Source organism: Camelus bactrianus, chromosome 6 (assembly GCF_048773025.1).
Source record: "Camelus bactrianus isolate YW-2024 breed Bactrian camel chromosome 6, ASM4877302v1, whole genome shotgun sequence".
Lineage (NCBI taxonomy): Eukaryota > Metazoa > Chordata > Mammalia > Artiodactyla > Camelidae > Camelus > Camelus bactrianus.
In genome coordinates this window covers 43,732,102-43,748,705 of record NC_133544.1, presented here as the reverse complement: position 1 = coordinate 43,748,705, position 16,604 = coordinate 43,732,102, and the positions used below count along the sequence as shown (strand labels likewise).

Genomic DNA, 16,604 nt, shown 5'->3' with positions numbered 1-16,604 from the left:
AAAGATTCTAAAGATGGAAAACAGTTCAGAAATATATGACAACCCCTTTGGTTTACAGATTTTTTTTTTCAAAGCGAGCCATCTGGAGTTCTACTGGAGGTAGAACGTACATTTTTCTGACTGACTCGATACTATTACGTGACAGATGTAACATGACTCAATCGCTCACTGAAATAAAGTGCATACTATATATGTTAAATGATTCTCAGATCCAAGTTGGTTTTTGTTGTTTTGTTTGTGTGTTTATTTTTAATTTGATTCAGTATCAGGATGGGAAAATTAGAACTCACATTTGAGTGCCTACTATACGTGGCATGTGCTAGGAAATCTCACAACCCTAATCTTGTATAATCCTTACCGTTATCTTGTAAGGTAAGTAATATCCCCATTTTAAAAATAAGGAAGATGAATCAGTAAGAGTAAATAATTTTAATGATCATTTTTACCTCAAGGGCAGCGGATTCCAACCTAGGTATATTGGATTTCCAAAGGCTATTTTTTTCTACGATCAACTAGCATTAAGTAGGTGACTATGCTTTCTGAAGGTCTAATGTTTCCACCACTTGGTCCGAACGAAAAAGTAGTCTCGATATAATGATGGTTTATGCAGAAGAAATGTTTTGATTGTTTTTGAGCTCTGCCGCTTCAAGATGTAAAGGTGTCAAACATCATATGCTACATTGATTCTTAATATTGTAAAAGTTAAATGAAAGAAAATCTACTTAAAATAGTTCTCTGTAATGTATCTGGTGACAGTATAGATTTCTTTTGGGCCCATAACTGAAATGTCTGAATTTTTTACCTAATTTTAATCTTGAAAAAAATTGTGTGATTGATAAGATTCCAGGTCTCTAGCTGATAGTGAATAGAAATACTTATTTGCCTACTACTGATTGATCCAAAGAGTAAATGCTATAAGAACTACCCCGGCAAGTACCACACAGATTTAGATCAAGTCTACTACTTTTTAAATTCCAGGGATTGTCAGCACTTAAAATATGTCTAAGGCATGAGTGGAAGGGAAGGGAGAGTGGGAGGCAGAAAAGAAGACATGGCAGATCATGAGAAAATGTAGAATCCTTTCAACATTTGTTATATTCAGATCCTTCTGAACAGCTAACAGACACTGGAATATGGAAGTAATCCAGTAGTCAGTAGTTAAGAACAATGGTCAGATGATTCCAGATTGTATGTTTCAAGCACAATTTTCCTCCTCATTAATACAGTGTGTATTAATATTGGCAAACGTATATCCTAAAACTTCAATGGCCCACATATGTCTGTCTAAATTACTTCCTACTCTATTGTTAAACATATTCTAAAGGACATTGTATCTGAAAATAATCCTACCTCTGGAAGTAAGAGCAGCAATGCTGAACAAAGTAAGTGGTAAATTTTAATTGGTGCCAGAATATTCTTTTGCTCCTAGTTCTTTCATATCCTTTCCACATTACTCAGATTCATACAATGTAGTGTTGCCACTAGGAACCATTTAAAAATTGTGAGTAGTTTTTTTCCAAAATTTGGAGAAGCACAGTGTTTTAGCATGTTTACAGATGGTACGCTTTTCTCTTAAGGCTTAATCATATAAACAGTTTTATTTCCATAATACAATTAATGTTAATACATTTTGCCCTTAAGTTTTCCTTATAGAAAGTATCTGCACAAGTCTGCTTAACTGTGTATTTTTGTTTTAATAATGACTTAAAGGGAAGAAGAATCAATTTAGAAAATGAAAAGGTTTGGAGACTTATAGTACTGGGTATTAAAACATATTATGATACTGTAATAATTAAGTCAGTGGTCTTGATGCTAGTTGAGATGGTATGATGAAATGGAAAAAAACTACATAAACAGCCAAGCATGTAAGACTATTTTGTATATAAAAAGTAACATTTCAGTTCTAGAAAAACAAGTGTTTATTCAATACATGATCCTGAGACAGTTGGAACATAGTGATAGTGGAGTTTTGGGATTCACAAATTAAGCTGTACAATACCAGCAGAAAATACGTGATACTTGTAATATCTTGAGTTGGGAATAGAAAAATGAATTGGGAAAAAAACGATAAGGGAAAAATATTGGTAGATCAAAGTTCTAAAAAATTAAAATCTGTGCTTTCTAAACACCATAAAATGAGAAGGAAAACTGGGGAAGGTATTTGCAACATATATGATAGACAAAGGTTCTGTAAAAATAAAGTAATGGCTCTTGAAAAATGAGCAATTGATATGCACAAGCAATTTACAAAAGAAGAACTAGAAATGAAATAGGAATCAAAGAAATCCAGCTGAAAAAATGAAATTTCTCTTCTCCAGTTTGCAAATATTACAAAGAATTTTTGTGAAGAGCATGGGGAAGTGAATTATTCATGCACTGGTCATGGGAGCACAGATTTGTGTAACCTTTTTGAAGAGAAATTTAGCAATGTGTATTTAAAGCTGTAAGTGTGTATTTCTTTAACTTAGTAGTTCCACATCATATATTCATAGTTGGTCACACATACACCAACCATGTTATGTGGAAGACATGTATTTTTAGATGCCCAGAATTTGAATCTCCTTCCTCTCGTAGTATCCCCCATTGAGTGAATCATGTTGGTGTATTTATTTTAGTTCTCTGAGTACCTTCCACCTACCTCGATAGAATCTATATTCTATAAAGGTAGAGATTTTGTTTTCCTGTTGTGTCCCCAGTGTCTAGAATTGGGCATAGCTCATAGTAGGTGCTCAATAGAAAAGAACCTGAGTGCCAGGTACTTTTCCAGCCTCCCTTGCAGCTAGATTGTGAGCAAGTAGCTTGGATGCTGTTGGTTAGATTATCTGTGCTAGATTTGGACTCAGGAATAAAGATGTAAAAATTAGAACCTGAAGAGGATTCTTACCCAGCAGTAGGATTTGTAGGAGGATAAGGTACCCGGCAGAAAAGGCAGTGCTACAAGCTGTAGTGTGATGCTCACCAGTGCCTGCAGCAGTTAGCACACCAGACCTATTCTCAAGAAGGACTTAGACCTTGCTCCTCTTTACATAGATCAGAGGCTGTTTCTCCAGCTTCCCTGATGATTCTGTGAGCTGCCTAGTGTTCATTTCTTAAAATTTTAATTTTTAATTTTAAAATTTCAAATGTATGTACAAAAGAATATGTAAAATAACTGTCATGTTTAACTTCTAGATTAAGAAATCAGCTAGAATCAGTACCTTAGAAGCTTCCTGTTTATCCTTCACTGATTGCGTTGTTCCTCCCACCCTCACAGGGTACCACTATCTTGATTTCTTGTTAATCACTATTTTCTTTATAGTTTTGCCACACATGCATCTGTTTCTGAACAATATATTATTTGGTTTTTGAATCATAGCATGTGTTTCTTTCATGACTTAATTCTTTTAGTTAACATTGTGTTTTTTAGATTCAGACATTGCTTGTATTCAGCTGGTATGCACTCAGATAGCTGTACCTGTGTTTACTTTGATGTTCATTCTGCTTGGTCAGTTTCTGTGCTGCCCAGTTATTAAATATTTTGAAAATCATCCCTAGATTCATTCATTCTATGTGTGTCCTGTATAATATAATAGTCTATTGTGTGAATTTAGTGCAATTTCTTATCTGTTCCACTATTGAATGTTTCAGGGGGTGTTTTTGGAATTGTAATCAGTGCTACATTGAGCATTCTTGGAACATGTCTCCTATTATACATGCAGAAGGGCGTGTACACTCTCCAGTACACATACCAAGGAATGGACTGCTGGGTCACTTGGTACACACAACTCCAGATTTACTTGGAAATGTCAGTGTTGCCAAAATGTTTGTATCAATTTACACTCCCACCAGCCTCCTCCTTGCTCCACATCCTTGACAACATTTGATACCATCTGGCCTTAAATTTTTTGCCAACCCAGTGAGTGTGACATGGTATTATTTCACTGTGGTTTTTGTTTGCTTTCCTTGATTTCTAATAAAATTGAGTGTCTTTTGATAGCTTTATGGACTATTAGGGTTTCCTTTTCTGCAAATACGCTGGTTTATGTCTTTTGCTCATTTGTCTGTTGAGTTGTCTTTTTATTACTGACTTACAGAAATTCTTTATATAGTTGTATGAGTTAAATATGTCTTCTCAGTTTGTAATTTATCTTTGTACTTTCTTGATGATTGTCTTTTGTTCAACAGGTCTTAGTTTTTTCCCCTCCTTTTTCAGTTTTATCAGGTAGAATTATTACAGTCTGACTGCACATACACATTATATTGCATGTGAATACATATATACAGTATACTGCACATTTTTGTAGTTTACATACATGTACTAATTATTGCTTCTAAGAACAGGTTAGATCTTTAGCTTTTTAAACTTACATAGTTATCAAAGAACAGGTCTTAGTTTTGATTTCAGTCTTTAACTTGATGTTTTGTGCTTCCTGCATCTTAAGAAATCTTTCCTAATGTGGAGATCATAAAGTCTCCTATATTGTCTTCTAAATAATTTTCAGTTTTGCCTTCTATGTTTTAATTTTTATTTTTAATTTGAAATTTGTTGTTTGTTTGGTTGGTTTAATGTAGGGATCCAATTTCATTGTATTTTCAATATGAATAACCAGTTGTTCTTGTGTCATACTAAATAGTCCCCCCTCTTTCCCTGCTAACATGCAAACTCAGTCTGCCACACATTGAAGTTTTCATGTATGTGTGATCTGTTTCTTGGTTCTTTATTCTGTCCTTTTGGTCTGTTTGTATATTCTTGTGACAGAACCACAATATCTAAATGACAACAGCTTTACTAGTAGTATAAATGTTGGGTGGGGAAAGCGTCATCCCCATTCTTGTTCTTGTTCTTCAAGAATACTGTTTAGGGCTGTTTGTTCTTTTATATACTTATTCTTTACTATTTTTTAATTAGAGTAAAATATATAAAACAATTTGCCATTTTAACCAGGTTAGTATACAATCTGGTGGCATTAATTACATTCACAATGGTGTACAATGTTACCACTACCTAGTTCCATAACTCTTTATTAATCCAAACAGAAACTCTGTTCCTGTTATGCAGTAACTCTCCCTCCCTGCTTCCCACCGGGCACCCCTCCTACCCCAACCCCCAGCCCCCCACCCCCATCCTCCACCCCAACACCATCCCCCACCCTCACACCATGCCTGGTAACTTCTAATATTTCTGTCTTTATGAATTTGCCTTTTTCTAGAGGTTTCATATAAATGGAATCATACAATGTTTGTCTTTTTGAGTCTGGCTTATTTTGCATGATGTTTTCAAGCTTCATCTATGTTGCAGTATGTATCAGCACTTCATCCTTTTTTAAGGTGAATAAGATTACATTGTATGCATATACCACATTTTGTTTATCCATTCATCTGTTGTTGGGACACTTGGGTTGTTGGCACCTTGTGTGTTGTGAATAATGCAGATATGAAGATTGGTATCTGAGCCCCTATTTTCAATTCTATTGGGTACCTAGGAGTGAAATTGCTGGGTCATATGGCTACTCTACATTGAACTTCCAGAGGAACAGCCAAATTGTTTTCTACAGTGCTTCCTTATTTGTATAAACTTTAGAATCAGATTGTCAAATAAACTACCCTATTGGGATTTTATGTTTTTCTACTCAATCTTTAGATCATTAAAGGGTGATAGACATGAAACTGAGACTTCAAATCCAAGTATATAGTATATCTCTCTATTAAGGACTTTGTGATGTCTTTCAATAAAGTTTTTTAGTCTCTTCTTAGGAACCTTGTACATGTTTTGTTGAGTTTATTCTTAGGTTGTTTGTATTTTTATTGTTAATTTTTTAACAATAAAATTTCTTGATTGTTGCTAGTGTTTTGAAATACAGTTGACTTTTGAATATTTTTGATTATGGTAAGCTTTCTCAACTTACATTAATTCTCATAATTTATCTGTTAATTATCTTTTTTATTTTCTATGTAGTCACATAATCTAAAAGTGATGACAGTTTTGTTTCTTCCATCTTAATCTTTATTCCTTTTTTCTTTCCTTTTCTTTACTATACTGGTGGACCTAAAGTACAGTGTTAAACAGAAACCTTTTTTATTTTTCCTTGCTCCTAATCTCAGAGGGATTGTTTTCAACTATTAACCATTAAGTTTGATATTTGCTTTAGGGTTCTACTTGTTTATTTGTAGATGGCCTTTTTCAAATTAAGGATGTTCCCTTCTATCCAGTTTTCACTGAATGAATGTTGAATTTTGGAGAGTGACTTTTTTGTGTGTCATACAGAGCTAATCATATTTTTTCTCCTTTAATCTCTTAATGTGATGATTTATATAAGTAATTTTGTAATATTAAACCAGTGTTCCATTCCTTGGATTAAGCTCAAGTTAGTGTAATACGTTTTTTTTTTTTTATACATCACTAGATCCTGTTTGCTAATTAGTTTTAAAGGCATTTTACATCTTTGCATAAGTGGATTGGGTAGTCTTCCTTCTTTTATGTCCTGGAATAGATTTTTTTTGAAGATTGAATTACTTGTTCTTTGAATGTTTAGAAAAACTCATCTGTAGAGCCATCTGGGCCCGGTACTTTGCGGGGGAGGTTTTAGACCTCCAATTCAATCTCTTTAAAGTTACGGGATTATTCTTATTTCCCTCACTGCCCCCTCCAGCCCCAGGAGTCTATTTCATTTAGGTTTTAAAGTTCATTGGCATAAACTCAAATTGCTCATAAAACTATTTTAATCTCTGTAGTAACTATAGATAAGGCCCCCTTTCCATTCCTAAAATTGTCAAGTGATGCTTCACTTCCTTCCCCGCCCCCTTGAGTAATCTTGACAGACGTTTTGTAGCCTTCAGAAACACTAGCTTTTGGTTTACTTGATTCTCTCTATCGTATTTTTTTTTTTCATTAATGTCTATTCCTTTTTATTTCCTCCTACACTTTATGGGTTTATTGTGCTGTCACTTCTTGAACTTCTGAAGTTGGATGCTCAATTCATTCTTTCTGAGACTTAAGACTACGTTTTTGGGTGTATATGAATTTAGAATTCTTATACCTTTCCAGTTAATCAAACACTTCATTATTTTGTAATGATCCTCTTTATCTGTAGTAATGTTATTTGCCTTGAAATCTATTTTGCTAGTGATAATACAGCTACACTAGCTTTATTTGGCTAGTATTTGCATGGCGTATCTTTTCCCACTCTCTGATGGAAACTTTGTGTATCTGTATATTTTAGATATGTGTCTTATAACCTGAAAATAACTGGATCTTATTTTTATCCAGTCTGACTTTATCTGGAGAGTTCAGCTTATTTCTTCTTAATGTAATTCTGAAATATTTTTTCATCAAATGTGTTTTATGTTTGCTGCTTTCCATTTCTCCTCCTCCTCTTTCATTAACTTTCTCATTTTGAGGATTGTTTGAGGAGTTTTCTGTTTCTTTCCATTTTTTTTCTTTGTATAGAAATTAGATGATTTATTTCTTGTCATCTGGTGGCTACTCTATTTCAGTATGAATCTTTCAGAGAATTCAAAGTTAATGATTTTACTTCTTTCCATAGGGTTCTAGTACTTTAGGAACTTTTAAGTCTGATCATCCTTTCCCCCTAGTTAGTCCTATCCTGTTCTCCCCACCTCAAATTAGGCATCAAAAAAAGGCTAGCCATATTTTTTATATGTTTAAATTTACCCACACACTTTACCAGTATCTTGTCGTAATATTGCTTGTTGCATTTCAGATGTTTAATTTTGATCATTTTTCTTTTGGACTACATCTTTTAGAATTTCTTTAAGGGATTGTCTGTTACTGGCCAGCTGTCTCAACTTTTGTTTGAAAATTTCTTTCCTTGATTCTTAAAAGATCATGTCACTTGGTATAGAATTCCAGGTGGACAGCTACTATCATTAAGCACATTGGCTAATTTTATTTAGTCTTGCGTTGTGGCTAATGAGAAGTCAGTCATTAGTTTTCATTCATTTGAAGGTGATCTGTCTTTTCTCCAGCAGTTTTAAAGAATGTATCTTTTTCTTTGGTATATAGTTTTATTATGATGTATGTAGGTATGGATTTCTATTTATTTATCCTGCTTGGAACTTGTTAGGACTTCCTAGATCTCAGGATTGATGACTTCCAACAATCTTGAAAAACTCTCAGGCTTTGTCTCTTCAAATACTGCCTCACCCTCGTTCTCTCTATTACACCCTAGTGTGATTCTGGTTAGACTTAGTTCTCTCTCCTCCTCCATGTCTCTGAACTTCTTTTTTATATATTCCATCTCTCTGGGCTGTGTTTCTGAATGAATCAGTTCACTAATTCTCTTTTTTAGGGTGACCTTGACAAGAGCAATTCTAGTGAAATGAATCTGGGTTGATTAGTCTGGATTAGTGAGGTAATGAGAGGTGCAGTAATGGAGACTTCCACTACAGTTAACTCAGTATGGAAGTTTTGTTGTGAAGGGCACAGAAAATAAGAGAAGGGGTTATGGAAGAGTTTTTTTGTTTTTAAAAAGATGAGTAATATCAAGGAATGTTTAGGTACTGATAAGAATGATCTAGTAGAGAAGGAAAAATGGATGATGGAGGAAAGAAGGGATAATTTAGGAGTAAAATTGCTTAGAAAGTAAGAAGGAACTAGGTCCAAATTTTTCAGTTCTATGTTTCATTTGTGTTTTTGCAATACCCCTTTTAAAGATTAGTGAATGGGACTTTTCTTTTCATGAGATGAGCATGCATTCAGTTTAACAGGTAATATTGATGTATCCATTCACTCACTCAATCCACAAATACATGCCTTTTATGTGCAAGTCACTATGCTAGATTCTGGGAACAGAATTACAACAAAATAAACACTATCTATGCACTCATAAAGCATATACCATGGTGGTGGTGGTAGCTGGGTATCAGACTAAGGACTTGGAAGGGGAAGGACAGGGCTTATGAGAGTATTTAACAGGGACCTTAATCCCTTAACCTTATTCTGGGAGATTAGAGAAGTAACATTTAAAGTGATTCCCAAAGAAAGAGTAATTAGCCAGGCAGATACTGGGAGAGCATTCCAAGAAGAGAGAAGAACATAGATGAAGGTCTTACTGCAGCAAGGAACTTTCATGGGTTTAGAAACTGAAAGAAGACAGGAGCATAATGAGTGAAAGGCAAGAACTTTGGAGGGATAACAGGTCCGGTATAGCCCAGAACCATAAGGATTGTAGACTATCCTGAGAGCAATAGGGAAGCATTGAAGGGACCTAAGCAGAATAGTGACAAAATCTATTTCCAGACTATTTCTGTTGTAAAAGGTGTGCGCCATGAGGCTTCTAGAGCCTGATGCCATTAAACCTTAGACTCATACAATTAACTTCCCTTCTTAAAATTATTTACTTACTTAGCCATCGAATATGATTTCCTCAGTCAGACATGAGTGGAAGTTTCCTTAGAATTAATAGAATGGTTTTCTGCAGTGTGTGTGTGAGAGAGAGAGAGTGGGGAAAAAGAGAGATACAGACACAGATGGACCTGGTAGTCAATATACTATTTTAAAAATTAAACTAATATAGCAGTGAGAAAATTACTTAAGTTTTCTTAGCATGTTAATAATTTATGCATTATACACTCTTAGAAATTCTTAAACTGACATCTTTTTTTTTTTAAACAGGGGGAGGTAATTAGCTTTAATTAATTAATTTATTTTAATGGCGGTACTGGGGATTGAACCCAGAACCTCGTGCATGCTAGGCATGTGCTCTACCACTGAGCTACAGCCTCCCCCATGTCTTTTTTTTTTTTTAATACCTTTATTGTGGTACTTAAACTGATGTATTTTAAAACTAGCTATTTTTGTGTTATTTTATAGATTCTAAGTAATCACGACAGATTTGTGTAAGCATTTATTTTAACCCCTAAGTTTTTAAACATAAAGAAAGTTGTTATTCTATTCTTATTTCTCTTTTCATCATAAATGTCAGAATGTACTATTCTATTTATGTTATCAGCTTCTTCAGAAATTACTCCGATTCCTAGTTGTCATTTTGACTAGCTAAATTTATCTCGATCCTTAGATTCTATATTTAATGAACACTATGCCTTGGACATAGTAGGCACTCAAAAAATATATTCAGTGAGTCAAGGTATATGACACAGTAGTCTTAATTATACTTCATAAAAATTTCCTTTCTTAATGCCTTCCCTTCACCCCAAACTTACTGCCCTTTTCTGACATTCCTTTTCTTCCTGGAGTCATAGTCTTCAATATTCTGCTCTAATATTATTATTTTGCTATTTTCCCTTACTTGAAATCCCTTCCTCAGGTTTAACTGCCCTGAGTCTTCTTGAGACTCATGTACTTGCTATTTTGAATTCTAAACCCTTATTGTTTGCCCACTTCCTCTTGGAAAATGTCTCTCTTCCCCTTCTCTTTTGATCTACCTTAATTTCTGTTGAAAAAAACGTCTTTGAGGCTGTGGATGGTTTTTTGTTTTGTACTATTTTCATTGCAGTTTTCCCATCCTGAGGAACTATTTAGTTGTTGCTTGTAATTAATAAACATAATTTTATGTATTCTATGTTTTTAGTCTATTGAAGACAATGAAGTGTATTTGCCTAATGATGAGATTTGGACCTATGATATTGATAGTGGGTTGTGGTAAGTAATTTTAAATTGCAGAATGTCTGATCTAAATATCTTTTATAAATGTTTTCATAGACTACAGGGAATTTGAGACCATACTAAGAACATACTACAACATTGTACTCTCTCTCTTTTCTTGTCTTTTAATGCTTTAATCTCTCTGGCTCTTCCTTTCCCCAGCTCCCTTTGTCTCTCCATTGTTTGTCCTTTTACCATTCCTCTCAAGGCTAAGGCTGTCTCTAAAGACTTTGTTCTACTAACTGATTCCCAGTTCTGATGAGACATGAAGACTCTGTGATTTTTTTTTTCCCAGTAGGTTGAAAAATCTTTACCGTGGGTCTTCTTACAGTTTTTACAGTATTGGCTGCTATTACCTTTTAATTGTAATTGCCAGTGACAACTTTCATGGAAAAAGTACTCATGGAGCTCAAAGTGAATTATAATTTGCCTACCTGGAGAGTTACGGAATTCCATGTTATTCTTGCTGCAGGACCATGCACCTCATGGAAGGAGAGCTCCCTACCTCCATGTCAGGAAGCTGCGGTGCCTGCATTAATGGAAAGCTGTACGTTTTTGGAGGATATGATGACAAAGGATACAGCAATCGAGTAATTTTTTTTTTTCAATTCAGGAGTGCAGAAAAATGTAATGTTTAATGTATCACTTCATCTCACAAGTTTACAAATACTTTAATAAGAAGACATCTGTACAAAAGCTTGAGTTTATGATGAAAAGGTTTTCAAGATAGAGTGAAATGCAGCAGTTGTGCCCTCTCCTCTGTCGTGTCTTTCTGCTTCAGACCGAGCTACACACTTAGCTGATATCCATAGGGCAAGAATGTGATGGAGAAAGATCCATTTCAGTATGTTTTATAAATTATTTTTGCTTCTAAAAGATGGTCTCATTTTCATTAACTCTACAATTTAAAACTTTTTACCTTTTAATTAGAAAAAAAGTAATATTATTAATTTTTGGATCACATATCCCTCTGACATATATTTAATTTTCCGATGCCCTGTCTGCTAATGGTGTTCTCCTCTTTTGAAAGCTTTATTTTGTTAATCTGAGAGCAAGAGATGGAACCTACGTTTGGGAAAAAATCACCAGTTTTGAAGGTCAGCCACCCACACCTCGTGATAAACTTTCCTGCTGGGTATATGAAGACAGGTAATGCATCAAAATCATCTCATTAACTGCACTCAGGGAAAGATGATAGCTTGTGACCAAAATTGAGAAAGCTTGAAAAATCTGAATTTTTTTCAAGATATAGTTACAAACTTGTTTTGACACTGGTGGTGAGGGCAGTTTTGAACCCTGGATAAGAGCCATGTCATAAAAATAAACATGGTGGAAGCAAGCATTTGGTTTTTTGTTAAATTACTCTATTATTTAATTTAATTTTCTGAATAGTTAATATAGTCACATGGTTAAAAAATCAAAACCATATTAAAAAGTACACAATGAAAAGTCTGGCTCCCACTCCTGTCCCCATCACCCTGTTCCCACCCCACACAAGCACAAATAGCTACTTTTACTAATATCTTTTATATTCTTATAGCAGTGGTTCCCAAATTTGTCTGCCATAGGAATAATCTGGGAATCTTTTGAAAGCTCTGGAGCCCAGGTGATACCCAGACTAATTAAATTACAGTCACTGGGGGTATGACTTTTTAAAGCTTCTTGGGTGATTCCAAGATGCAGGCAAGTTTGGGAACAGCTTCCATCAGTGTTACTTTATGCAGATAGAAGCAAATACATACAAACATATGGGGGGATGGATGTTTATACATATTGCTCTTTTCTGCCTGCTCCTTACACAAATGTCGGCACACTCTGTACACTCTTCTGCATCCTGCCAATTCTTTTACTCAGCAGTATACCTTGGAGAACTTTCATCTTTCTGTATCTTTAGTTAGAAAGCTTATTTGTTTTTTGTTTGTTTGTTTGTCTTTACAGCTGCATAGTATTCTCCTGTGTGGGTATACCATGGTTTATTTAACCTTTCCCCTATAGATGAAACAACATTTGGATTATTTCCATTACTTTGCTATTACAAACTATGCTTTAATGAATATCTTTATGTTCATATACATATGATTGCATACCTATTTGTTGAATAAAATTTCAGAATTTGATTTCTGGGTCAAAGGGTAATACTATATAGTTGTGATAACTGTTTGCTTTGCTAGGGCTGCTGTGACAGAGTTCTATAAACTGAGTGACTTAAACAACAGAAATGTATTGTCTCATGGTTCTGGACGTTTAAAGTCTAAGATCAAGGTGTCAGCAGGGTTGGTTCATTCTCTGGGTTTTGAGGAAGAATCTCTTTCCTGCCTCTTCCCTAGCTTCTGGTGATCTGTTGGCCATCTTTAATATGGAGAAGCATCACTCCGATCTGTGCCTTCATAGTCACATAACATCCTCTCTGTGTGTGCTTGTCTGTCTCCAGATTTTCCCTTTTTGTAAGAACACAAGAACTTCCCTTTTGTAAGAAGTCATATTGGATGAGGGCCTACCCTAATGACTTCATTCTCACTTGAGTGCCTCTATAAAAATCCTGTCTCTAAATAAGGTCACCTCCTAAGACACGGGATTAGACTTCAACATATGCTTTTGGGGGAGGGGGGTGCGATTCAATCCATAACATTAGATTTTGCCAACTTTTCCTCCAAAAATTGTGCCATTTTACATCATCAACAGTGGAGTGCCTCTTTCTCCACAGGCTTCCCAAGAGTTTGCTGAGAAATTTGTTCTTCTGTTTGCCAAATTGATAGGTGAGGCATGATGTCTTAGTCTTATTTGAAATTTTGTACGTTTAAGGGCAATTTTTTTCTTTTCCTTTGAACTGAGAAAAATATCCTTTGCTAATTATTTTGTTTGATTGTTGGCATTTATAATCTTAATTTCTGGGAGTTATTTATATATAAAGAGATTAGTGTTTGGCTGTGATATGATATAAAAACATTTTTCCCGGGTTGTTATTTGTCTTTTGACTTTACTTTAAATGCATTTTGCATGTATTAAACAGCTTTTTAAAACTGTTATTTAGGTAAATTTATTTAGTAATTCCTTTTGTGGATTCTTGACTTTGAGTCAGTTTCAAAGGCTTTTTCCACTCCAGGATTATAAACTAATTCTCTTGTATTTTCTAGTACTTTGTCATTTTTAAAACCTGTAAATGGTATGAGATATGAACCCGTTTGTATTTTATTGTTTATTTTTAAAATTTTATAACCAGTGGTTTGTACCTCTGAATCCCCTTCACCTATTTCACCCATCCCCCACCCCTCCCCTCTAGCAACCACTAGTTTGATCTCTGTATCTGCATTGTCATATTTGTCCTTTGTTTTAATTTTTAGATTCTACACATAAGTGAAAACATACAGTATTTGTCTTTCTCTGACTTATTTCACTGAGCAAAATACCCTCCAGGTCCGTCCATGTTGTCAAGAATGGCAAAATTCTATTCTTTTTTAAGGCTGAGTCGTATTCTATTGTATATTTATACCACATCTTCTTTATCCATTCATCTGTTGATGGACATTTAGGTTGCTTCCATATCTTGGCTATTATAAATAATTCTACAATGATATTGAGGTGTATGTATCTTTTTGAATAAGTGTTTTCGTTTTCTTTGGTTAAATACTCAGCAGTGGTATTACTGGATCATATGGTAATTCTGTTTTTAGGGAACCTCCATACTGTTTTCTGTAGTGGCTGTACTAATTTACATTCCCACCAACAGTACAGGAGGGTTCTCTTTTCTCCACATCCACACCAACAATTGTTATTTCTTGTCTTTGATTGTAGCCATTCTGACAGGTGTGAGGTGACATCTCATTGTGGTTTGGGTTTACATTTCCCTGATGATTAGTGATATTGAACATCGTTTCATGTGTCTGTTGCCCATCTGTGTATGTTCTTTGGTAATATGTCTATTCAGATCCTCTCCCCATTTTTTAAATCAGGTTGTTTTTTATTGATATTGAGTTCTATGAGTTCTTTATAGATTTTGTATATTAACCCCTTACTGGATATATTATTTGCAAATAGCTTCACCCATTTAGTCAGTTGCCTTTTGGAAAAGATGCTTGATATGATTTCAGTGTTCTTAAATTTATTGAGACTTGTTTTGTGGCCTAGCATGTGATCTACTCTGAAGAATGGTCCATGCGCACTTAAAAAGAATGTGTATGTTGCTGTGTGTGGTAAAATACATATAACATAAAATGTGCCATTTTAACCATATTTAAGTGTACAATTTAATGGCATTAGTTGCATTCACAATGTTATGTGACCATCACCGTGATCAAGTTTCAAAACTTTTTCATCACTTCAAATAAAAACAATATACCCACTAAGTAATCCCTCCCCATTACCCCTTCTCCCCAGCCCCTGGTATCCTCTAGTCTGCTTTTCATCCCCAGGAATTTACCTCTTATGGATATTTCATATAAGTGGAATCATACAATATTTGTTCTTTCGTGTCTGGCTGATTTCACTTAAAATGTTTTCAAGATTTACTAGGTTATAGTATGTATCAGAACTTCATTCCCCTTTAAGGCTGAATAATATCCCGTTGTGTGTATACATTACATTTTATCTCTCCATTCATCTGTTGGTAACACTTGGGTCGCATCTACTTTTTGGCTACTGTGAATAATGCTGCTGTGAATATTGGCTTACAAATCTTGTTTGAGTTACTGTTCTTAATTCTTTTGGATATGTACCTAAAAGTAGAATTGCTGGGTCATATGACAATTCTATGTTTAACTTTTTGAGGAGAACCAAACTGTTTACCACAGTAACTATGCCATTTTATATTCCACTGGCAATATATAAAGTTTCCAATATCTCCTTGCCAACTCTTGCTGTTTTCTTTTTTTGTTTGTTTGTTTGTTTTTTAAATAACAGCCATTGTAGTGGGTGTGATGTGGTATCCACTGTAGTTTTGGTTTGTTTTTCCCCGGTGACTAATGACATTGACCATCTTTTCATGTGTTTTTTTGGCCATTTGTATATCTTCTTTGGAGAAATGTCTATTCTAGTTCTTTGCCCATTTTTAAAAAAAAAATTGGATTGTTTTATCTTTTTATTATAGAGTTGTAGGAATTTTTTATATATTCTGGATAGTAAACCCTTATCAGATATATGTAGTTTTCTTTTCTTCTTGTGTTTTTGTCTGGCATCAGTATCAGAATAATGCTAGACTCATAGAATGAGTTAGGAAGTGTTCCCACCTCTTCAGTTTTTTGAAAAGTTTGAGAAGGGATGGTATTAATTCTTTAAATATTTGATAGAATTTGCCACTGAAGCCATCTGGTCCTGGGCTTTTCTTTGTTGGGAGATTTTTGGATTACTTATTTAATCTCCTTATTTCTTAGAGGTTTATTCAGATTTTCTATTTTTTCATGAGCCATTTTTGGTATTGTGTGTTTTTCCAGGAATTTTTCTGTTTCATCTAGTTTATGGAGTCTGTTGGCATACAGTTTTTTATATAATAATTTTTATTTCTGTAATGTTAATAGCAGTGTCCCCTCTGTCATTCCAAATTTTAGTAATTTGAGTTTTTCTCTACTTTTTTTTTTTTAGTCATCTAGCTAAAGGTTTGTCAGTTGATATTTTCAAAGGCCCAACTTTGGTTTCATTGTTTTTCTCTATTGTTTTTCTGTTTCACCATTTTACTTATTTCCCCCTTAATTTTTATAATTTCCTTCTGTTATTGATGGGTTTAGTTTGGTCTTCTCATTTCTTAATATGTACAGTTATGTTACTGATTTGAGAGCTTTTTAAATTTGTAGGCATTTACAAGAGACCCTCTGAGCACCACCTTCACTCTATTCCTTAAGTTTCACTTTATTGTGTTTCATTTTCATTCATTTTAAGATAATTTCTAATTTCCCTTGTGATTATTTCACTCATTGAGTTCACAGACTTTTCTTTCTTTCAGCACTTTAAAGATTTTTATTACTTTGCTTTATTGTATCTCCATTTTTCTGGTGAGAAATTCACTCTCATT

The 16,604-nt window shown here is 34.4% G+C and overlaps 1 protein-coding gene across 3 annotated transcripts in view; it reads left to right on the top strand.

The window, feature by feature from the left end:
• KLHDC1 (kelch domain containing 1) overlaps window positions 1-16,604 on the top strand; it is a 42,569-nt gene that overhangs the window by 1,005 nt on the left and 24,960 nt on the right. For 2 of the 3 annotated variants that reach the window (XM_074365573.1, XM_074365574.1), the window contains exons 2-4: window positions 10,530-10,600; window positions 11,076-11,193; window positions 11,634-11,752. In XM_074365573.1, the coding sequence (XP_074221674.1) occupies window positions 10,530-10,600; window positions 11,076-11,193; window positions 11,634-11,752 (308 nt within the window). The remainder of the gene's footprint in view (window positions 1-10,529; window positions 10,601-11,075; window positions 11,194-11,633; window positions 11,753-16,604) is intronic. The other variant, XM_074365571.1, reaches the window with a different exon arrangement.